This window comes from Neovison vison, chromosome 5, assembly GCF_020171115.1.
Source record: "Neovison vison isolate M4711 chromosome 5, ASM_NN_V1, whole genome shotgun sequence".
Lineage (NCBI taxonomy): Eukaryota > Metazoa > Chordata > Mammalia > Carnivora > Mustelidae > Neogale > Neogale vison.
Genome location: NC_058095.1, coordinates 70,570,019 through 70,594,010, shown reverse-complemented (window position 1 = coordinate 70,594,010; position 23,992 = coordinate 70,570,019). Strand labels below are relative to the sequence as shown.

The 23,992-nt window shown below is 60.1% G+C and overlaps 2 protein-coding genes across 4 annotated transcripts in view; one reads left to right on the top strand and one right to left on the bottom strand.

The window, feature by feature from the left end:
• The window catches only part of SLC5A10 (solute carrier family 5 member 10), a 59,390-nt gene that overhangs the window by 17,305 nt on the left and 18,093 nt on the right, over positions 1–23,992 (bottom strand). For both annotated transcript variants that reach the window (XM_044249337.1, XM_044249338.1), the window contains one exon: positions 23,294–23,429. In XM_044249337.1, the coding sequence (XP_044105272.1) occupies positions 23,294–23,429 (136 nt within the window). The remainder of the gene's footprint in view (positions 1–23,293; positions 23,430–23,992) is intronic.
• FAM83G (family with sequence similarity 83 member G) overlaps positions 1–23,992 on the top strand; it is a 30,734-nt gene that overhangs the window by 1,311 nt on the left and 5,431 nt on the right. For both annotated transcript variants that reach the window (XM_044249336.1, XM_044249335.1), the window contains 3 exons: positions 12,850–13,017; positions 20,569–20,693; positions 21,456–22,701. In XM_044249336.1, the coding sequence (XP_044105271.1) occupies positions 12,850–13,017; positions 20,569–20,693; positions 21,456–22,701 (1,539 nt within the window). The remainder of the gene's footprint in view (positions 1–12,849; positions 13,018–20,568; positions 20,694–21,455; positions 22,702–23,992) is intronic.

Sequence of the window (23,992 nt, the reverse complement as noted above, 5' to 3'; positions counted from 1 at the left end):
CTGCCTCTTCCCCTGGCCTCCTGGGGCTCCTCAGTATCTTTGTGCAGGATTAGGGTACTTGGATCCTCTGGCAGGTGACCATGGGTGCCCCATCTCAAGGGACCTTTGTGCATTGCTGTGGGGGAGGGGCGTGTTATGATTTGCCCCAAAGCCGGCAAGCAGCTTCCCCAGAAGAAAGTGTTGTGATGGGGTGGGGTGGGGAGGAATCTCGGGGTTTTCTCTTACTTACTGTCCCTCGAGATGGCTCTGATTCACACCTGGGAAGCAGGACGCTCCCACGCACACCATGAGACACTGGTGTGGCTTTTCTTGGGTGGTGGACAGAGTCAGGAGTGGTGCAGGAGGCACGGAGACCAAACACGAGCTTGGGTCCCTTTGAGGCTGGCGTGGAGGTCCCAGTGCAAATGAGTCTATTTCCCAGCTGTGCTGGGCAATGGAGAGTGACTTGCTTGCCCTCTCTGAGCCTCTTTGTGAGATTTGTGAGGACAGAATCTTCCCAGGCTGGGATGGTGAAGGGACCTCCAGCGTTGCTTCTTCCCTTGCCGCGAGGGGCGGTATCCCTGGTTTGGGTAGTTATTCTCAGCTGACCTGAGGCCAGGCCTGAGCTCAGTAGAGGGTGGTGAGTGGTTAGCAATATCTGTGCTGGTGCAGGTGTTTCTAGCAGACTCTAACCCTTCGCCAGGCCCCAAGCTGGGCAGCGGATCGTACGAGCGCAGAACGCTGGTCTTGGCGAGCATCCTGGCTGACAGAGCCTGGGGAGACTCATAGGCAGAGAAACCAGAAGTGGGTCAGGAGCTGACAAGGTGGCCATGGGTTAGGTTTCTAGAAAGGTGGAGTGCCTGTCCCCCGCAGACAGGCACTCTGACCCTGGCAGAGTCGGAGAGCCTGTGTCTCGGAGCCTGGCCTGCATCCTGTTCCCAGGCAGCTTTGGGGTTCAGGTTTCTGATGTATAAAGTGGAGGGGAGCCTGGGGCTGCGTCTTTGGCTGTTGAGGGGATGGAATCGGGTGACCAGAGTGAGGAAGAGTTTCAGGAAGAGGAGGGAAAGTGAGAGGAGGAAGGGGCCTTCATGGCTCTTGGGCAGCTATCCTACCCCACACCTGCCAGGGGGTAGGCAGGTGCGACTGATGTCATGTCTGATGAAGTTGTGCAACCCAGTCCTTTGGGAGGGTCTGTTGGGGTCCCTTGACCCCTTTTTTAAAAATGGGGAAACTGAGACCCCGGGGCGGGGCTTTGACCTGCTGTGCTAGGGTTCCCTCTCCTCCCCACCAGGAGTAGGAAGGAGACCGACACCAGATCCCTGCTTGGCATGGGAAAGGCCAGCGCGTCTAATCTGCCCCAGACAGGAAGACTGATGGCCTGGCCCAGCGATGGGACCAGATAGGGGCACCCGGGGCCAGGCTGGGCACGAGGCATCCTCCCCACATGTCTGCAGCCTGGTCTGAGACCCAGCCATGCCATGCAGTCCCCTGGGCCTCTTGTAACTTCATTTGCTCCCCACGAAAGCCCCACCAGGTTGTTGGTGTTGCCTGTCCAAGGTGACATGGCTGGGGAGAGGTCCATCTCGGGTTGAAACCCTGGTCTGTGTGGTACCTCAGTCAGTGCAGCTCCCTGACCCCTCTGAGAAAAGCGGCTTACTTCTGAGCCTGCCCCCTTGGATGGTAGGGAGCCTCTCAGACCCAGCAGGAGGGTCTAGGGTCTTCCATCTGAGAGCACAGAGAGAACAGGGACTTGTTCGAACCCCACGGCGCCATGGTGAGCCATGCCTCTGCTTCCATCCTTTGTACTTGCTTGTCACATCCATCCAGGGACCTGAGGCCAGCATAGTGTGTGCGCGTGGGTGGGCAGTAATGACAACAGCTACTGGTTTTTGCGCGCGAGGCACTTGGTAATTTCAGATAGTGGGATCTGCCCATTTTCCAGATGTAGAAACTGAGGCACGACTGGTTCATCTCTGCTGATGTCACCTAGCAAGTTCTTGGGTGGAGGGGTGGGGACCAGGCCTGTTGTCATCCTTAGACTCCAAGATGGGTCCCCTGCCCATCCTGGCCTGGACAGAACACAGTGACAGGCAGGGCAGGGAGGGGCATCCCAGACACGCTGCCATCAAGCCTCCCATCTGCCCTGCGCCTGCTGCTTCCCAGGCTCCGGCACCAGGCCGTGCTGCTGACGGATGCTGACGGCCCATGCTGACAAGGTGCTTTCCTGGCCTGCCCGCCCGCTGGCACTGGGAGCTCTCCCTGCTTTATCTCTCCCCGTGAATCACATCTTTACCTTCGCCCTGCATCCTCTTCTGCACCCCACCAGCAGTAGTGCGGGGAGAACACTCCCCACTCCCCAGGCCTGGGATGGGGAGCCTGCTGTTCGGTTGCCTGGCGCAAACACTGACCCCCTGCCAACTGGGCACCTGGGCTGGGGCTGCTGGTGCTGACTCAGGGCAGCCCAACCCGCCACCTCCTCCTCCCCCTGGCCTGTCAGCACGGCAGGCAGACCCTGGGGCCGGGAAGTGACGCAGCACACACTCAGCCCGCCCCAGCGTGGCCGCCAGGGAGCGGCTGTGTTCCCATCAAGGCTGCTGAATTCACCCCTTTGCCAAAACATGAGAACGAAACTAGTGGGCCCCAGCACCGGGAGCCCAGGGTCCCAGCTCTTCCTCCACCGCTAGGAGACCTAGAACAAGCCCCAGCTCTTTTCAGAGCCCCAATCATCTCGTCTGTAAAATGGGTACAGGCACTGACGATTGTTAAGGGTCCCTTCAGCTCTGACACCCTTTTGCCCTGCGATTCTGAACTCTTCTGGGGGAGGAGACCAGTGGGTTCTGGATCTTAACCGTACTGGCTGTATGGTGCTGAGCAGGGAGCTTGTGCTCTGGGACCTGTCTTCCAGCCCCACAGGCCTCTGAGATGTTAACCGCGCTCCCCCCGCCCCAGGACCCATGATCTACCTGGGGAAAAACCTCCTTCAGGGTTGCAGCTGCATACCAGAGGCTGGGCCTGTAATGTCATGCCTAGGAGGGATAAGCCCCAGCCTCGCTCCCCTGCCGCCTCCGAGAGAGAGAGAGGGGTGAGGCTGGGCTGGGTCCCAGAGGGGGCTGGGGAGGGAGTGCCACCCCAGCCCCCATCCACGACCTCGGGGAAAGGCTCCTAGCTGGACCCCTGTGCCAACCCCAGACAGTCCGGGGAGGGTCCCAGAGCTGGGGGTGAGTCGTGGACAGGTGAGGACACCGAGGGAGCATGAGGGCGAGTGAGTGAGCACGGCTGACTAGAACCCACTTCTCAGGCCTGCCAGGCCCGGCCTTGGGAACAGAGAGAGCCAGAGAGGTCCAGTGTCTTGCCTCAGGCAGGAGGAGACTGGAAGCAGGTAACCCCACAGTGTTTTCGGTCAGCTCCTGCCTTCACACGCTGAAGTCCTGGCTCACGGCTCAGCTCCCAGAGAATAAAAGCAGCTTAATGAGGCGCTCGTTAAATGCCAGCTGTATGCCAGGTGCTGAGCGGGCACTTTACCTGCGCTGAGGAGGTGTTGCCTCCTTGGGGCGGATGAGGGACCCGAGGCTTGGTGGAGCCCAGAGAGGGCAGGCGCCTTAGAGGAGCCGGGCCCAGAACCTCGGTCTGCGGGCTTCAAGCCCCATGTCCCCCGACGGGAGTGGCTTCTTGGCTGTCCTCTCTGGGCCCTGCCCCCAGTGGGAGCATTGGCGCCTTGCTGCTGCCCCCAGCTTGACTCAGGACAGTAAAAGCCCTTTCATGAGGCTCCTGGTCCCCATCAGGCTCCCGGTCCCCATCAGGCTCCCGGTCCCCATCAGGCTCCCAGCCACCTGGCTCTCCCGGGGGGAGTGCTGGTAGAAGTATGAGCACATCAGGACTGGGGAGAATAGGCCACCCAAAGCTGAGACCCCTGCAGGTCCCCCAGGAGCAGGAGGGAGGGCTCTCATTTCCCCCTGAGCTCGCTGGCACCGAGGCTGTCCCCTAGAGGCCCTGAGAAGGCCCATTGAGCTGTTTCCAGGGCGTATGCGGCGCTTGCTGGAACCCAGGTGAGCAGCAGCAGGGCCAGGCTCATGCCGAAGAGCCGGGGAGGGGCTCGTGCCTGCTCCCGCAGTTCCCAGCCCAGGCCCAGGGCCCTCGCCTGCCAGGTGGGGAACCATCTGATAACATAATCCCAGGTGTTAGCTCCATCCTCTCCAAGGCTTCCTACCCAACGGCGTTTGCATCCTAATTGAGACTTTGAGAAGAGCCAGGAGCAGCTCTGCCAGGAAGGAGGGCCCGCAGCTCGGGGCCGGGCACATGCTGCCCGCCTCTTACAGCTGGTGCTGGGACAGGCAGCCTCCCCGCTGCCGACACGGCCCTCCCTCCCGCGACCCTGTTGTCATATTCATGTCCCAGATGAGGATACTGAGGTTAGGGCACTGAGAGTGGGGACAGAGCCTGCTGGCCTTCACCTGAGGGTCTGGTCTGGCGGGCCTGCATGGCACTCCTGGTCTCCCGGTTTCGCCAAACATCCTGAGGCCAAGGGACCTCCCCCCAGGCCAGCAGAGAGGGGCCGGTCCTCTCACAGTCCCCTGGTTCTCCTGTGCGGCGCTGCCACCCCCTTTGCTGCGTGGCCTTGGGCCTCAGTTTCTTCATCTACAAAACGGGGATTGGACACTTGTCTTGGAACAGTAACAGTGGTGAGCGCTCACGAGCTCCTGAACGATCCGAGGACGCTGAGTGCAGGTCAGGGCCTCACCTCTGCTCCAGGACTCTGCCCTCTGTCCTGCCAGGCTCTGGCCTGCCTCCTTCTTGGCTTCTGAGGGCTCCCCAGGTGTCCTCCCAGGTTAAATGCAGTGCAGGGCAGTGGGAGGAGGGACTTGCAGACCACACAGACCCATGGCCAAGTCTCTGTTCCACTTAGTTAGCCGTGCTGTCCCAGGATGGTCACTTCGCCCCTCTGGCCCTCTGTTCCTGCCTCCTCGTTGCTACGGTGATGCCAACAGCCACGTCAGAGTGGTGGAGAGAGTGTTACATCAGTGCGAGTTCTCTCCTCTCTTCCTTCGTCTTCCCCTCTCTCCTGACAGTCACTCTGGGAATAGTCTGGGTTGCAAAGTAGTGAGCTCCCCATCCTGGAGGAGTTCAAGCAGGGGCTTGCCGGCACACAGTAGAGACCAGTGGGCAACAGGTGGCCCAGGGGCCTCGGGTTTTCTCTGGCTTGCAGTGAGACCTTGGGCAAGTCCTTTCTAGGCCAGTCCTGGGGGGTTGGGAAGCTCAGTGATACCGCAGCGTCTGTCACTCCCGGACCCTGGGAAACCTGAGGTTTTACAGGCTTTCCAATTAATGAGTCTGAGATTTTCCGATTTGAAAATCCTCAGCTGGTGCCATTCACGGATGCCCATGCGGGGGTCTGGTTGGCCAGACGTTATGCCTGCAGGCCTGGAAGTTCTCAGCATTCCCCTGCAGCATTCCTGAGCCTTGGTCAGGAGGCCGATGTGTATCTGGGGAAGGCTGGAGACGCAGGGCAGGGCCCACGCTGCTGGACTGGGCTGGTTCCCCGGACAGAGGGCTCTGGGCGTGACCAGTATGTGCCTCTTGACCCCATCCTGCCGTAGCCGTTTGGCGCTCAGGAGGCCTGAGCCTCTTTTAATTGGCCTTAATGAGGCTTCTGTTTTAATAGTGCAGAGGGTGGGGAAGGCGCCAGGTTGATGCCTGTCAGAGGGGCGAGACTCGGGTTATCCATCGCAACCCCCCATGCGACTGAGAAGAGAAGCTGAGGCCATGCCCTGGGCCACCCCAGGAAGGAGTGGCAGAGCCAGGAGGCCCTGGGGCATTTACCTTTGGGCAGAGCTGATGGTCAGGAGTTTGTTTCAGGAGCCAGGGTGGGCTTTGCGGGGCGGTGGGTGGAGTCAGCTAGAACATACACAGGATCCCCCGCCAGGGGAAGAGCTCTAAGCAGGAGGCCTCTGCCACCAGCTGACCATGACCATGTGGCTCTGGGACAGGGACTTCCTCTCTGGACAGTGGGAGTGGTCACTGTTGCCTCTGCTTCGTCCTTGGAAAAGGGACACCTGAGAGAGTGCCAGAAAGCTGGCCTGGTTATCCTGCCCTTGGCTTGGGTCAGCAGGTGTTAATGACTTACACAGACTCTGTCCTTGGGAGGCAGGACCACCAGGCTGTTCCCTCGGGGACAGGCCTTTGGGACCCAGAGGATGGGCAGACTGGTTTGGAGAGTGCCAGAAGTGAGGAGGAATGGCCCCCCCACCCCGCCCCTCGCCACCACGCTGGGGCCAGGGGCTCCCAGGAGTCCTTCCCAGTGCTTGGAGAACCTTCTAGGCCTTTCAGTCTCCTTAATCCTCCTTAAACCATTAGGTCTGAAAAAGTCATTTCGTTTTCAGTTTGGGAAGCTATTTTCCCTGGGTAGAGAATTCTAGGGTAATTGTTTTTGCCTTTAGTGCCTTAAAGATATTTGTTGCTCCCCTATTCTCTGGTTTGTGATTATTCTGCGAAGAAGTCTGCTTATCTCCACCCTCGTTATGTAATGATCTTTCTCCCTCTGGCTGCTTTTCAGATTTTCTCTTTCTCACTTGGGCGTTAAATGATGGGATTTTGATGTGCTTCAATGAGGTTTTCTTCCTGTCTCTTCTGCTTGCAACTCACTGAGCTTCCCCGACTATGGATGGATAATTCTCTTCAAATGTGGAAAAATTACAGGCATTACTTTTTCAAACATTTTTCTGTCTTCTCCACACCTTCATACCTTTTAAGACTCCCAATTTTTTGTATCCTAGACCCTCTCAGTGGGCCCCGCCCCCATGCACTGATGCTCTTAGCCGATCCTGGTTTGTCATTACCTTTCCATGGATCATTTGGGATCGTTTCTACTGATGTGTCTTCAAGTTCACTCATCTTTTCTTCTATGGTGTCTAATTTGGTATTCATCCCATCCAGTGTATTTTTCACCTAAATTGTTACTAGTTTCACATCTTGAGGTTCACTTTGGTGTTTTTAGGCTTTATTAGTGGGACCAGAGCTGATTTAGTCCAGGGTAAGAGCTGGACCATGAACCACATGCTGACTTGCAAAGCCTGAAGTATTTCCCATGTGGCCTTTACAGAAGAAGTTTGTTGGGCTCTGGTCTAGGGCTTATTTGCCCACTACTCAGTTAAAACCCTCCTGAGGACTCTTTGCACAGGCCCTGAGGACTCTTTGCACTCTAGCTGTGGGGAATGTAAATGACTCCTGCGTCCTGCGTGAACACCGGTGACCATTTCAGCTGCCTCTTTCTGGCAGTCTGGTCCCAGCTTGGGTGGTCTCCTTTGTGCATGTGATGCTCAGTCACCAGCTGAAGCATAAGGGAACACCCTGTATGGGGGTTTGGTGTTCACTCTCTACAGCCCTCTCTCTCCTCCAGTATTCCATCCAGAACATTCTGGCGACCATGCTCTGAGCACACTCTGCTTCCTTGATTCAGGGAGACTGCTAGACTCCATCAGGGCCCCTCCCCGATGCTGCAGCTCAGGCGGTAGCTGAGGCAATCTCAGGGCTGATCTTATTGTTCCCCTCCTCTCCAGGAGCACTGTGCTTGCTGCAGTCCCGTTGTTTAGGGTTTCATAGATTTGGCCTGGTTTTTGTGGGTTTTTTGTTTTGTTTTGTTTGCTGGTTAAAGCCGGATTAGTGTAGGTTCTGTTATTCTGTGGTGGCCGGAAGTGGAAGTCGAATCCAGGATGCTGATGACCATCTTTTGAAACCTTAGAACAGCCCACAGCGTTCTCTGTGTCGTCTCTGTGAGTGACCAGGTGGTGCCAGCCTTCTACCCGGCACAGAAGAGTGGAGATGGTGAGCGATGATTCCTGGCCAGTGCACCCCGGAGGGTGCCATAGGTCAGGTGGGCCAGGACTCCAGTCTGTGCGAGGAGGAGGTGCTGAACACGGGCTCTGGGGCCCCGAGTGGCCTCTGTGCCTGCCTTAATGCACTCTGCCCGCCAACAGCTGTGCAGGTGGGCCTCGTTACTGCCCCCTGGGGAGACGGAGGCTCTTGCCCGAGGTCCCCTGTCTTCCCCTGTCTGATGCCTGTGTCGCCATCATCTAGGAGTCCATCAGGGCCTTAGCGTGACAGCTCTAGAGCTCTGACACTTTGCAGATGGTGACATGAGAGCCATGGAGGGCCAGGGCCTTGTGTGCTCGTGCTCTGTTTGTGTGGCTGCTTCTGGGCTCCAGGGTGGGTGGGGCATGTCTGTGTCCCCTTTTCTGTTCTGGAGCACTTGGAAGGGAGAGACCAGGACTGCCCCTCTCTGAGCCTCTTCCACACAACTGCATGGCCAGGGTGGGGCAGGGCAGATGGAGCTCCAGGCGGGAACCTGCTGGACCCTGACCCGGCTCTCAGAGTCCAGACCCTTAGGAGATGGTGTGCCACTAAGTCGGTTGCTGTGGCCTTGCCAAAAACACAGACATGGTGCGTGCCCCAATGCCAGGAGCTGCTGGGAGTGTGGCTCTAGGCCTGGTGTTTCAAGGGCCAGCTAGTGGGGTCAGGGCCCCCTGGGGAAGAGGAGATGGCGCCGAGGCTGGGCCCCTGGGCAGTGGTCTTCTAGCTGTGTGTGGAACCCCTGGGGCATCTCGCCCCTGCCCTTCCTCTCCCAGCACTTCCACACACCTGCCCGACCCCCATGCCCGTGAGCACAGTTCTGCCCCAAGAGTGGATTCTGTGGTCACAGGAAGTCCATGGAACAGCACCGGGGCGGGGGTGCCGGGAGCTGCGGGCCGGGTGTCTGCCTGCAGCGGCAGGTGGAGGTCCCATGCCAGTGGGGCAGAGGGAGGCGGAGTGGCAGTCAGCTCAGCAAGATGCTCCAGCTGGCTCAGACAAGCCATCAGGGCACCTGGGCAGGGCCGGGACCAGGGAGTCGGGGATCCCTCAGCAGGTCTAACCTCAGGCCTCACATCCCCCTTCCCCGTTTTACAGATGACGACGCAGACCCAGAAAGAGACATGACTCATGTAGAGCTGGACCCTGGCTTGGAGCTCTGAGCTCCAACTCTGGGCCCGCACTGTCCTTGCCCAGGGGCTCAGACTCCTGTGGCGGCCCCAGGGGGGACTGGGGGACATCAGCACCCCCATTCATACCGCCGGCCCCAGCAGGAGGTGTCACGAGGCTTCAGGCTGTGTGTGTTAGGGACTGCAGCCATGGGTGGGGGGCTGCTGCTCCTTTGTGGCTCAGACGCTGCCCCCCTTGTTCACGTCCCCCCAGTAACCACCTGGACAATGGAAGTGCCCGTGGTGGGAGCATGGGAGGCCGTGCCCGAGATTGGATTGGGGAGGGTGTGGTAAAAGGGGCTGTGGGGAACCCTTGGAGGAACACATCTTGGGAGCTTGCATATACGGGTTATTTGGGTCTAAAGCGTGCTCAAGCCCCGTGCCTATACCGATCCCTGCCACGTTCCCCTCTGCTCCAGCCTCAACCACTGCGTGGCTGGGCCCCCTCTGGGGCACGGCCATCCTCCTGCTTCCCCTGGGTATCATCCAGACCCCAGTGTGCTGCCCTTTGGGGCTGAAAACGGGGATGGTTGTCATGGGTATCTGGTCCCTTCTGGTTCTGTGCCTTTCTTCAAAAAAGAACTTTCCGATCCGTGAGATACAGGGACCCCTGGAGACCTTCCTTGCCTTGGGAGCTGGTCTGTGTCTTCTGGGTATTCTGTGTTGTGGGGCTGTTGCTGCCCTGTAGGCTCCCCAGCGACACCAGGACTGGGATGCGGGATGCGCGCGTGCCTGCCAGGGGACCCCCTGGCATCTGGGCACTTGGTCCCGCTGCTTACGTGGACACACCAGTTCCTGTGGTCCTGAGGCACAGGGTTCAAAGCAGGGACCCAGGCCACCTGCCTTATCCCAGTGCAGTCACTTAACATACGGCAGCACAAGGGTGGTCTCCAGGTTCCAGCCTCCCCTCCAGTGTCTTCGTGGCTTTGGCCCTGGCCTTGCCTGGGACCCTTCTGGCGTCTGTGTGAGCTGAGCTGCAGTGGGGGACAGCTGCTGTGCCCCTCGATGCCGGGCCAGCAGCTTTGGGCTCCAGCTATGATGCGTGGATTGGAGGACCATAGCAGTGAGCGAGGCTGACACCCGCATTTTGCAGATATTGAAACCGAGGGCCGGAGAGGGGCCATGGCTTGTCCTGGGCTTCCCTCGTTCCTGTGACCCAGACCACTGGGTCACATTCTTAGTGGACAGCAGCTCCCTGAGGCTTGCCTTAGACCAGGCCACATGCTGGCTCCGAATGGGGGCTCTCCCCTGGATGAAGTCACAGCTTTGTGTGCCAGCTGGGCCACCTAAACAGATAATTAGGCAAGGGAGTGAACCACTCTGTGCCTCAGTTTCCTCATCTGTAAAATGGGAACAGTGACCACTGCCACACCGCCTGTTTGAGGACTGAACGTTACACCATCCCGCAGCACGAGACCCGGGTTCTAGCCTTGAGTGTCTGGCTCCAGCTCTCCCAGGTCCAGAATGGGGAACAGTATGTGGGACCGGGGGGCCTCCTCGGGGAGCAACAGGCCCCTTCCCCCAGCATCATCCCAGTGCTTCAGGAATGCCAAGCACCTCTCCCCGCTCCTGGCATCAGCTGGCACCTGTTACAGGCCCTCTTTTGACTGCATCTTGGCACGGAAACCAGTGTCTCAGGAGAGCTGGCACTCAGCCCTGGGACCCCATGGGAGGGACCCACCATGGGGGGGCAGGCCCCAACAGATTCAGGCCCACTGCATCCAGTACCCTACCTGCTGGAGGGTGATGTGGGGAAGGATACATGAAGAGTGGGTCCTGCTGGGGCATGTCCCCCAGCCCAGGCCCAGGGCAAGTCCCCATCTGCCATAGCAGGTGGGGTCTGGAAGCAGGCCTGATCAATCTGGTCGGGGATGGCAGTGACAAGGGAGCAAGGGTTGATGTGTTGTCTGCCTTCAAGGAGGCATGTGACAGCTGCGCCCTTCCCAGGGTGGCACAAGATGCTTTTTGCCTCCAGGAGTGCCTTATCCAGGGGGTTCCCAGGGCTGACTCTGGGGCTGTGGAGTCCCAGGCGAGGAAGTCCCTGCTACCATCCCGTCCACCTCAAGGTCTCTCATGCTCAACTGGTGAAGTCCAAAGCTGTCCTGAGCCCACCCAGCTGCCCTTGTGTCTCATCTATCCCTCAACCATCTCCTTGCCAAGCAGTCTCTGGCCTTTCCGTAAATATGTCCTGGGATGGGGAGCTCACTCCCTGTCAAGACCCTTGCCTCACTTTGGGTTAGAAGGCGCCTCCTGTACTGACCCCAACGTCTGTCTCTGTTGGTTTCCCCCTGCTTGTCCTAGCCCCTGCCTAGACTGTACCCGTGCCCTCTGCCCCACCGGAAACAGCCCTTCAGAGACCCAAAGCCAGCGAGCAGATGTTCCCCAGAGAACGGAGTGAATCCTGGGCCTCAGTCATGACAGAGCCCAGCTTCTCCTGCAGCTCCCTGCCCCTATTGGATCACAGAGAAAGCTGGGCCTGGAGAAGCTAGGTGTCTTCTCTGGGTTACACAGATCGTGTCCGTGACAGGGCAGGGCAGGGAGGAGCCCACACGGGCCTGCAAGGGCTAGCTGGGTGAGCTCACCCGAGCGTGTGGACTCATCCCTGGCAGGCCCCAGGCTGCCTGTCCCTCACCCTGCACCTACAGATCAGTGTAGGGGAGCCTGTCAGGCCACCCTCACGGTGGGGGTGAACTTGGCTCCCTAGTAGGCCTAGGTAGGTTCTAGACCGACCACTCCCAGCTCATTATAAGGCCGAGTCCCTGGCCTCTTAAGTCTTTTCTTGAAGGTTCTCGGGCCCTGGACAGGGCAGTGGTGCTGGTCTCGAAGGGCTGGAGGGGTCGAATATCTGTGTTGGTTGTCGGCCTCAGGCCCCAGTCCCCTGTGCTCCCCTTGGCTGCCCAGTAGCACGGGGAAGGAGGGATGAGAAGGAGGACCAGAGATGGTCACCAAGCCCCAGCTGTCCCAAGCATCTGCTGACTACCCCTCAAGCCAGATGAGCTCATCCCAACCACCCTGTTCTTCCCCTTTGCCTGTCACTGCCCACGTGGGGCTAGGGCCTGGGCCAGATGCACTCTGACCTCTGGGGCCCCACCCTGGGCCAGGGCCTGGAGGCTGGAGGTCGGCTGTTGCGGGGACAGATGTTGGCACATAATAGAGCACATGTGCTGGTTTTGGGCTCTGTTCAGACAGACAGGAGAGGCGGTAGTGGAAAGCCTGCCCAAGCCCACACCAGCCCCGGGGACGGGCAGGTGACCTCAAGAACGCCTGTGCCAGCTGCTGCCTTCCTGGCTGTTGACACATCTGGTCTACCTCAGCATCCCAGGGTGGGAGGTGGCAGGTGATGGCGTGGGCTGCTCTGGATCAGGAATGCAGGCCAGGAAGGGACCAGAACGGGGTGCTCCCGCGCTGAGCCCTGATCTCTGATCCTGAGGAGGAGGGCCAGCTGCCCTGGGGGCTGGCCCCAGCACGTCCCCAACCTCAGGATGCAGATGCTGCCTGGCTCCCAGGCATTCTCTCCTCCCTCACGGGCCTCACTGACCAGGATACAGGGCTTTGTTTTCTGTCGTTTTGTATTCCGGACATACAAGACATGCTTCTCCAGTCCCGCGGCTCCAGGAAGTCCAGTCTGGGCTACAGATTGAGAATCTCGTACCCTAAGCATTGAACCCTATAACTTTGGGGCCAGAGAGGCCCCCAGCCCATCGCTGGCAGTCCCAGTGCTGAGGCTGGGGGGGTGGGTGAGGGGCAGGGCTAGCAGGGGTGCCCAGAGAGGGGGGTAGGGGTGGGAGGGCTGTGTGTCCTGCCAAGGCACCTGTCCCTGCTGCCGCGCTGCCCAACAGCCCTGGTCTCTTCCCACTCGCAGGTGATAGCTGTGGTCATGGACATGTTCACCGATGTGGACATCTTCAAGGACCTGCTGGACGCCGGCTTCAAGAGGAAGGTGGCCGTGTATATCATTGTGGACGAGAGTAACGTCAAGTACTTCCTGCACATGTGTGAGCGGGCCCGCATGCACCCGGGGCACCTCAAGGTGAGCTGGCCGGTTCAGAATGACCAAGCGGTCACTTAGTGGGTCAGCAAACACTTGCAGCACCTGCCTCCTAGGGATGGAGCCCCATGCTGGGCAGAGATTGCAGGCATCCTGGAGCCTCCTGCCACGTGGTCACCTGACCTATGTCTGGCTGCTCAGGGGGACAGGATGCTCTCTATCTCCTCCGACAGTCAGAGATAAGATAAGCAGTAGGTAAGGGCCGGAGCTGGTACAAGGTGCTGTATCACATGTGGCCCCGGCCACGTTGATTACCTGTCTTTGCTTGCATGCCTCCAGTGACAGGGTGCTCACCACCCAGGCTTCCACAGCTCACATCTGATCTGGAGGGCTCTGACTTTGATTCTTGGGCTTAAACCAGAATCTGTGTCTGTATGGTGTCCATCCCCCGGTTTTAGGATCTGACTCCAGCAGAAGTTTCCTTGGGCTGAGGTCAGGGAAGGCTTCCTTGATGGCTGCAGAGTTCACATAAATTGGAGGAGGAAGAGCAGCATAGAAAGGGCTTCCTAGGGAAGGACAGCATGGAGAAGAGGTGGAGGGATCAGCATGAACCCAGGTTCTTAGTACTGCTTTGCTGTGTGTCCTTGGGTTCATCACCTCCTGTCTCTGGGCTCCGGGATCACAATGGTCCTGAAGAGGGCCAGATGGGCCACTGTGGCTGGGCTCTTCCACTCCGACACCCTGCATTCGATCCCATGTTTGGGGGCAGGAGGAGCCTTCCCTCCACTGAGCTATCGCTTGGCACCTACTATATGCACGGTCCCGAGAAGAGTACAGATGAGTGTACATGACAGCAGCGAATGCTTTCACAGAATTTCACATGGGTCGGTCCCATCCTAGGCACCTGGCACGGTTGATTTATTGACTCCGCATGACGACCCAGTGGGATAGGGCAGTTGTTCCCATTTTACAGATGAGGAAGTTGAGGCACTTGTGCTAGTGTCACTCGCGGCCAGTAAGTTAAGCATAAGGGGATTGGGGGCCAGCACTAGAGCTCCCTGGCCGAGTCCCAGTTTTTGACGGGTCACGTTTCCTTGGGCTTCCGGCCTGTGATCTGAACACAATCCCCAGAGAAGGGGGGACGCCAGACTAGTTAACAAGAGGCTGGGTTCCTGTGCCTGTAATTTGTCGGTGTTCGTCAGGTATGCCCACCCATCCCAGCCGAGCCCTTTCAAGTGGGTATGAGCTCCCTGGGCGGCGAGTCTGTGGCTGTTGGGACATTTTTATGTGGTCTCCCTGGTGGGTTGACCCCAAGCGCCACGCTCACCCAGCGTGCTGCTCACCGTGTAATTAGCACCGAGAATCAACTCCTGGGGCAGACAGCTCACGCTGGAGAGGTCCAGCCTGTAGAAAAGGCGTCTTTTGAAAGGCGACTTGCAGAAGCCTCTGCCCTGTGGGCAGCAGATCAGAGAACCTCTGGGCCCATTCCCTGCACCCTTGCCACGAGCCCAGTGGACAGTTTACACACTCGCGTGCCTCCGCCCCCGCACATGTGCCTGGGGTGGGATGAAGACACAGGGAATGGGCTGATCCATGCCAAGCAGGATCTGAACCCGGGACTGGCCTCGCTCCTGTCCTGTGTGTCTTCTCCGTAGGGAAGTCTCAAGTGTAAGTCTGCTCACAGCACTCGGAGTTCCCGGGAAGTGAGAGGCAGGCAGGACTGGGCTGAGAATGCGGCCCCAGGGCTGTTCAGCTCGCTCCTGGGAGGTTGGCTCCTGCCCTCACTGCCCGCCCACCACCCTGCCTCTGCTCCCCCATGTGATCGGGGGTGGGGGGAGCTCAGAATCTGTTGCAGCCCCACAGCTTCATAGGGGCCTGAAATGCCCAAGCTGGGCCTCGAGGGCCACCCAGACTAGGCTCCCCGTGGGGCAAATGCGGAAACTGAGGCTGCAGGGAGGTTGTGACTTGCCCAGAGGCATTCTGCCAAGTCAGCGGCTGAATCTGACCACCAGTAATGAGAAGTTGGCACAGACCAGGAGGGAGAGAGACTCGGTGCCTGACCCCCCCTGGCTGAGGCCACACCTGCCATTGGGGCAGCCCCAGAACTACCCACGGGGGCTTGCCTTGCAGACCCACTGTGAGACTCGGGCACGTGGCTCCCCCGTCTGAGCCTCCAGTGCCTCGTGGCCATGATGATGCCTCATAGGCTTGTTTGAGGATGAAATTAGAGGAGACAATGGTTATAAAAGCACTCCATGTGCTAAGGGGAGTTACGCAGCTGCTGGCAATAACAAGAAGTTATAAATCCCAGGCCCGGGGCAGGGGAGGGTGCGGTGTGCGGCCTCCCCCAACACTTTAGCTTGAAATGAGGCCAGAGCCTAAAGCATGGGCAGGGCAGTTCAAACCAGGGGTCCCTGCTCTGGGGAACAGAGCACGGTCCAGACCGTCTACAGGGACAGTCTGCAGTGACGTGCATACCCAGGAGCCAGATGTCACCACAGAGGGGGCGGGCCCTTCATGGGAAAGAACGGATGACCCTGACCCCCTCATTTTTGCTGTTGAGCCCGCCCCCTCCACAGCCTGGGCAGGTGGCCAGGGGCTCCTGTGCACCCGCCTCTGGCCAGGTGTCACCTTGTCGAGGGCCTGCCTGCTCAGCCTACCTCCCTGCCCGCGGGCCAGCTGGGTCTGGACTTGTCTCAGAAGCACTTCCTTTGCCAGTAATCCCTAGGCCCGCCCTCAGCCACTGGCCACCCCTGCCCAGCTCTGCAGTGACCTGCCCTCAGCTCCTATGGGTCCGGGATCGGTTGTGCCTGTTGGAGTCATCCTTGTGACCATGGGAGTGTTGGGCACCGGTCTGGGCAGGGCCAGGAGCCAGGACTGAGCCCTGGCTCTGCCACCTGAGCCATGACCCTGGACAAAGATATGGAATCTTTTTCAGTCTCAATTTCCTTGTCTGAAAAATGGGACTCTCCCCCATTTATTTGGCAGGGCTTCTCTGAAGAGCAAAGGAAGCCATGTGGGGGCAGGGCACTCAGTCATGAGCTCTCCCTGCCCTGTCCTGGAGCTCTTCTCGTGAGATCTCAGCTCTGGTCTAAGAGCCAAGGGGCTTCCCTCCCCCTTCCAGCTGTGTTCAGGCTGGGGGCCACCCCCACCCCACCCTCGTGCCTCCTGAGCTCTGAGCACCCCCAGGATATTCTGCAAACAGCTGCGGCATTGTTTGGGCTAAGCCCACTCGTGCAAGGAGTTGAAAGGCCAAGCACTAGCACCTTCCCAGGTGTGAGGGTCCCAGTCGTTCCCAAGCCCTCCAGCCTGCTGGCTCGGCTGGCCCCTAACTCCTTTAGGCAGGGAGTGTGGAAATGAGCATCTCATATTACAAACAGAAAACAGGGCCGAAAAAGAGGACCCAGCCCTCTGGTTCCCACAGGGCACAGCACCTCAATAGGTGACCCAGTCACATTTGGGGTGAGACTGAGGGCTAATGGATGCCCCAGAGGCAGGGGGAGCTAGGTAGGCTGGGCTGGGCCTCAAGCCTCGCAGCTGAGACAGGACCAGAGCAGCGAGATGCCTGGCTGATCGGAAAAGGTAGTCGGCTTTGTGCCGCCAGACTGGAAAAACCAGCAGCCACCCTGATGAGGACGCAGGGATTCAGTCTGTGGCTCAAGTTCCACGCCAGCCAGGCCAGCCTCGGCCTCATTCTGGCACCTGGGGTTTCCCCCCACTGCTGTCCTGCTGTCTCTGATCCTGGCCTGTCTCTTTAATGGGCTCGGGGGGTGAGGCAGTACTTCCCAACCACGTAGGGTTTGCCTGGCTTGGCCTATTTGTCAATGTTGGGGGCTTTTGTAGTGGTTGTGACTGGGAGGGGACTATTGGCATTGGATGGGTAGAAGCCAGGGCCGCCATTAAATGTGCCGTGTGCAGTGCACAGCCCCTGCATCTGGACATCACCTGGCCCAGAATGTCAGCAGCGCCAGGCCCTATCGACCCGGCCTGTGGGAGGAGCCAGGATCCCCTCTGAGTCAAGGTCCTGGAGCTGGGCTGGCTCAGCGCTGCCCCATCCCTTCATCCCAGCTTCGTGATGGCCCCGGGAGGCCACGGTGAGCATGGCTATCGGACCCCCGTGACAGAGTGAAACAGACCCTTTAGAGGAGAGTAGAGGCTGGCTGGCTGCCCAGTACATGAGGACATGGGCTTTCTGTCCCCTGCAGTTGGCACAGCAGGCTAATCTCACTGTCACCAGCCAGGCCTGGTCAGGGTGCATCTCTGGGCTCCTCCTTGGGCAATGCCAGCAGGCCCCCGCAGAGGCCATCATGGGACAACTGGAGGCTGGACCCCACCAACCGGAGACCATGGGCCGGTCACACCCCTCGCTGAGCTCCCTTCCCACCATCACAAACTGGCTGCCAGTCCTGGCCTCCCCGGGCTGACCCACGACATTCTAGGTATGTTCTGGTCCTCCATGTTGGTCCCCTCTTGCCCCCACGAGCAGAAGGGGTCACGACCCTGCTGCACTAAACGTGCTGTCACACTCTCACGGATGGGAAGTGTCCGTCGAGTGCCAGGCACCTTGCTGGCCCACACCCACCACCCCTGCATTTCCTCAGGCTTTCATAGTAGCCCCAAAGCAGAAGGCTGGGAAGCCCCCTTCACAGGTAAGCAAACCGAGGCCTAGGGAGGCCCAGCTGGGACTGGAGCCATGCTTGGCCAGAGCCTGAGTGACCCACCTGCTCCGGCGGGGGACTGGGCTTGTCCTCTTGGCCTGCCACCGGCCCTCATGGGGCCCCGGGCAGCTTGGTATGGGGTCAGGCTGCATCTTTGTGAGCATAGGAGGCCCAGTGGGGGGTGCAGGCAGGGCACCTACAGGTCTGCCACACACATGCTTGGGGCCACAGCTGCTCTTGGAGCAGATGGAGCGCTGCCTAGTCCTCCCCTGAGGCTGTCTCAGGGACTGATCGCTGCCCCCTTCCATGTCCGAGGAAGCTGAGAATCCCGAGTGTCCAAGGCCTTGCCCAGGCACCCCACCAGAGCCCGTCTGGATGTCCTCCACCCTGCCTGCGACGTGCTCTGGTGGGGGTGCCCCGGGGCTCAGAGACAATGCGGCTTTGTGGAATCCTCTACCTTGTGCACCCAAGCCCTGAGACGTTACCTCATCCAGGCCAGGCCCCATGGGGCGGCCCCCCCCCGCCCCAGGAACAAACAGGGGAGCTGCCATGATGGGAAGGGGGTGCTGCCAGGGGGCTGCCGCAATCCCCCACCCGCTGCTGTTGGCCGCAGGGTCGGATGGGCCTTAGAGCCTGAGGCCATCTGTGCAGTGTGGGAAAGTGAGGCCCAGAGAGGGCCAGGACCCTGCTTAGAGTCACACAGCACATCCGGCGGAGCCAAGGCTGCCTCTCACTTGGAGTTAAGTCACTCTGAGATGTAGGTGGTGACCTTCTGAGCCCTTCATGGGGACAGGCTTTGGGATGGATGGGGGAAGACACTGCTGAAAGGGGGACTGAGGCTGGTATCTGTTCTTCCAGGCCAAAGAGCCGCCTGTGGCCCCAGCAGGCAGAGCTCTGGGCCTGGAGCCCACAGAAGCCACAGAGCTGGGCTGTGGTCGGGCACAAGTGGCAGGGCAAGGCCTCACACCGCCTCCAGGATCTTTGTTCCAGCTTCTGGCCCCCAAGCATGCTCTGTGTTGGGTACAAAGTCACGAGCTCTAATTGTCCTGGGTTGTGGCCAGCTTCCTGCTGAGCTGGCTATGTATAGACACGCAGACTGGGGGGCAGGGGAGCCGGCCCTGGGAGGAGAGGCTTATATGCCTACAGGGCTGGGCCCAACAACAAAGGTGGGCATCTATGCCATATGGTTGCCGTCTGGGGACTGCCCTGGGGCTGTCCTGGGAATGCCCAGCAGAGAAGGGTCTGGTTCCCGTCACAGAAGGAGCAGATGCAGGAGCACCCTTGGGCTGGGGGTCCAACGGAAGGACAGATTCCAGCTCTCTTAGACCCATTCCTTTCTCCCCGTCACCCCTGCCTTGACAGGCCGTGTACCCCCTGCCCAACAGAAGCCCTCTCCTCCCCCCTCTCCCCTGCCCCTGGCCCCGTTCACTTCGTGCACCCTCCCACTGGATGCCGGGACTGTTTGGAGGGGCACTTCCAACCCTGTCACTCCCTGCTCTGAATCTTTAGTGGCTCCCCACTGCCCCCAGGGCAGAGCTGGCCCGGGAGCGGGGGTTAGGGTCTTTCATCGGCATGTGGCTGAGCCTGCTGTGCAGGCTCCATCGCCCACCCTCCTCCCGCAAAGTCCTTGCAGGTTAGATGCTGCTCCCGTTGCCCAGTCTTTGTGTTCCCACGTTTGGAATGCTGCACCCTCTTCCCACCTGATCCACTCATCCCCAACTTCCGGATGTCAGCCTCCCAGGAGCCCGCCCCAGCACCACCACCCCCAACCCAGAGCTGGGGTTCTGACTCCTCTGCCTCCACCCCCACCTCCCGTGTGGGAGCTTGTCACCTTCCCCTTGGTCTGCAGCTGGGGGCCTGGGCAGTGGTCGGGGAGTGAGTGAAGTCGGCACAGATCCCTCTGGAGGGAGTGACTCCCATCTCAGGACCGGCAGACAGACGTGTCAGAATGCTGCCAAGGAGTTGTTGCCCTGGGCAGGGGTCAGATTCCGTGGGGCTTACGTTAAACCTGAAACTCCCAGCCTGACCTGTCCAGGGGCACCTCTGCAGGCTCCCCCACTCCAGGAGCCTGGGTTTCCAACACCCTGCCGGGGCCACACTCGCACCAGTGAGCCCAAGGGTCTTTCCTATCCTGAAGCTTTACTTTGGGGTCCCCTCCAGCCGGCAGTCGGAGCCCCACAGCGCCCCATAGACGGCACATCAGGGAGGGAGGAAGGGCTCTTCCTTGGCCAGAGTCCAGAGAAAGGCAGGAGCGACCTGGCTCAGACACAGGCAGTAGTGTCTGCTCGTGACGTGTCCTCCCTCTGGGTCTTAGTTCCCAGGGGCTTTCCAGCTTGCCCTGTGGGTTCAGCCATTTACTGATCGGCTGCTGGAAGGCAGGCTGTGAGCTGGCCCATGAGGAGGTAGGAGAATCTGCTTCGAGCCCCGTCCTCAGTGCTCAGTGAGCGGGACTCAGCAGGGACACTGAGACAGCCGAGTGGGGAAGACAGGGAGAGAGACCTGGCCAGTGACTCTCCTGGGAAAGGCCACAGGTTTGCCTGACAGCAATACGCCTATCTCTGAAGGCAATCCTCCCTCCTCCCCAGCTGCACAGCCCCCATGTTACTTTTCTAAACTGCGTCTGCATGCCCCTCCTGCTCAAGACCCTGCAACAGCCTCCCACCCCTGCAGCAGCTTGTCCCATGCTGGCCTGGCGCCACAGGTCTCATCCTGCCCACGTCTGTGCTGTGGACACCCTTCAGGCCACGCCCAGACCATCCTGTGCCAGGCCCCTTTTCACTAGCCCCACCCTCCTTTCTGTCTTCCCATCACTTCCTGCTTTGGACCCCCGACCTTGTGGTCCTCACATACACCCACCCCCCTGCACAAAGTCTGCCCCCCACCAGCGTGGTCAGTGCCGTGGTCATGTAATTCTGCCTCCTGTCCCCCAACACAGAATCTCAGGGTGCGGAGCAGCGGGGGAACAGAGTTCTTCACACGGTCAGCCACCAAGTTCAAGGGTGCCCTGGCCCAGAAGTTCATGTTCGTGGATGGAGACCGGGCCATCTGTGGCTCCTACAGGTGACTCGCCAGCTTTCTGGGGCCTGGGGACAGAGGTGGCTCCTGTTCCCAGCTGGTTTCTGCCCTTAATCCTGCCTTATGACACCCTGGTTATTCCGGTTCATGGGTCCCCAAACTGCTGAGGTGTGAGCGGGGCTGGGGCACGCCCGCATGCCGCCCACCTGTCTCCGGAAGCAGGCAGGGGAGGACTCCTGTCCTCAAGACTGTTGTGCCAGCCAGAGCTGTTACCCGCCTGGGGGTGGGTGTGGACCAAGCACACAGGGAGGTCCCTTGGAGAGCCACCTTAGGATGGGCCAGGACAAGGATGGCCGTGGTGCAGCTCTGCAAACCCTGCCGTGCAGGGGACAGCGGGGGGTGGGTCCCCAGCCACGTCGTCCATGCAGCCAAGCCCCCGAGGATAGCACCTGCCCCCGTGTGCTGGACCACGCCAGGGCTCTACTGTGCATCCCATGAGCAGTCTCACGTGGGCGCTCTAATACCCCAAGGAGTGCCCCACTGTGCTATCTTACACAGGTGGGAGCAGCCTGGTACACATGACCTGTCCCAGACTTAGGTCTGAGCCTGAGGCCTGTGCTCACTTCTCGGTTCCATCCAGGCCCCTGTGGCCAGTCGGAGGAGCGTCGGCCTCTGGGTGCACGAGGGCTTGCTTAGACACCCACTGCGTGGGCTGGGGAGGACTCCCTAGACGGGGGACCCACGGCTGGAGGGAGGAGGCTGGTCCCCCAGTGCTTGACTCGGCCGCCTTGTCTCCCTGTACTGCAGTTTCACGTGGTCGGCCGCAAGGACGGACCGGAACGTGATCTCCGTGCTGTCGGGACAGGTGGTGGAGATGTTTGACCGGCAGTTCCAGGAGCTGTACCTCATGTCCCACGGTGTCAGCCTCAAGGGCATCACCATGGAGAAGGAGCCCGAGCCTGAGCCCATCGTGCTGCCCTCCGTGGTGCCACTGGTGCCCTCGGGCACTGTAGCCAAGAAGCTCGTCAACCCCAAGTACGCACTGGTCAAGGCCAAGAGCGCCGATGAGATCGCCAAGACCTCCTCAGAGAAGCAGGAGGTCAAGAAGCCCCCAGGGCTGCGGGGCGCCACCCTGGCAGAACGGCCTGGAGACGTCCTAGAGGCGCCCCCGCCCGTTCACCCCGGCCTGCTCAACCTGGAGCGGGCCAACATGTTCGAGTACCTGCCCACGTGGGTGGAGCCGGACCCCGAGCCCGGCAGCGACATCCTGGGCTACATCAACATCATCGACCCCAACATCTGGAACCCCCAGCCCAGCCAGATGAACCGCATCAAGATCCGAGACACCTCCCAAGCCGGCACCCAGCTGTGGAGGCAAAGCCAGGATTGCAGCCCCACCCCCGGGCCCAGTGCCCCCCAGGACGGGGGCCCAGCGGAGAACGGTCTTCCCCAGGGGGACCCTGAGCCACAGCCCCCCGTGCCCAAGCCCCGGACGGTCCCTGTGGCAGAGGTGATTGCCCAGGACAGCGGCAGTGTGGACTGGGCCCTGGGGACCCCAGGAGAGGAGACTCCCCAGAATGGGACAGATGGCACACCACCCAGGACCCCAGGTCCTGGCCACGCCCCACTGCAGCGGCAGCTGTCTGTGACCCAGGACGACCCTGACAGCCAGGGAGCAGTGATCCCCAATGGACTAGATGGGGAGGATGAGGAAGATGACGACGACTACGTGACCCTCAGTGACCAGGACAGCCTCTCGGGCAGCTCTGGCCACGGCCCTGGCCCCCGGCGGCCCTCCGTGGCCTCCTCTTCTGTGTCAGACGAGTATTTTGAAGTGAGGGGGCGCTCGGCCCCTCTCCAGAGGCGCCACTCAGAGCAGGTAGCCAATGGGCCGGCCCAGTCCCCCCGCCGGCAGCTGAGTGCCCCCCATGTGACCCACGGGACCTTTGGTGGACCCCTGGGTGGCTCGCCGTGGGCCCCAGGTCAGGAGAGAGAAGAGGCGGGTACTCCGAGGCGGACACAGGCCCCGCGTTCCACAGAGAAGGAGACACAGGTGAGTCAGGGTTCCTGCCCAGGAGGGATCCCTCCACCAGGTCTGAGCAGCCGGAGTGGTTGTCTGCCGGGGTACCAGGTCCCCAGATCAGATGGCTTTGCCTGCTACAGTGGGGAAACTGATGAACGGGGTGGGTGGGGGTAGGTAGCAACAACCCAGGACTACACATGTGGCTGGTTTTTCCGACACTGGGGACCCAGAGCCCCCGTGCCCCATCAAGACAACCAAAGCCAGCTACTGGGAGCCAGAAGGTGCTTAAAGTACCCGGAGATTTCAGACACGAATTATAGGGAGTTGACTCTTCCCAGCCATGTGGGTGGTCCACTCCCTTACTTGGTGACAGCACAGAGACGTCCTTTATACCCCCAAGGTCACACAGCAGTAAGCGGTTCCTGTCTAAAGCTCATGTCAAGCCATCTCCATGTCCGTCCCTTTGGTGATGGCCCCAGGAACTGCTCCCCTCTGCTCTCCCCTAGGCCAGGAAACAGCTCATGTTCGTCCATTGCCTCCCCTCCTGGTGACCGCTGCAGGTCCAGGACCCAGAAGCATGGGCCCCGTGCATCCCCGGCCCAGCCCCCCGTGCCTGTCCTACCTGGGAACAGTGCGCGGCTGATCATGCCTGGCATGACCATCAGGCCCATGGGCAGCATCTTGAGGTAGCTGGCCAGGATGGAGCCGGCCTTGGCATGGTTCAGGTCCCGGGCGGACAGCGACCGCTGCACGATGACCTGGGGGCACGAGGAGGGGGTGAGTCCAGCTCCCCTCGGGGGAGCCTGGCGGGGGGGCTTTCCTCTTGCTGTGTCTGAGGGAGCGGCAGGAAATAGGATGCTGTCCCTCTAGCCATAGAGCTTCCTGAGACAGCTGAGCCTGACCCCCGATGGCATTCCCACCGGAAGCAAGCCCGTCCTGTACCCGGGACTCCTGCTTGGTCTCCTCACTCATCTATCAAGTGGGGAAGGGTTGAATCCCACTTGGCCAGCCACACTGGCAGCTGTCAGGGCTGGAGGACACCCTGGGTGGGATGGTATCTGGGGGACGCCTCCCCACAACCCCATCTCCCACGCCCTCATGAGAGCGGCCGCAGTCCTGCACGTGCCGGGAGCCGATGCCGACAATGACAGTTTGACACCACTGGCCCAGGAGCTGGAGCTTTGGAGCTAGAATTCACATATAGCTCACCACATACATGGTACAATTCAGTGGTTTTTAGTACATTCACAGGGTTGGACAGTCTGCAGCTTGTAAGTGTGTGTGTTTTGCAGCTGAAGTCACCACCCGCAGTTCAGAAATA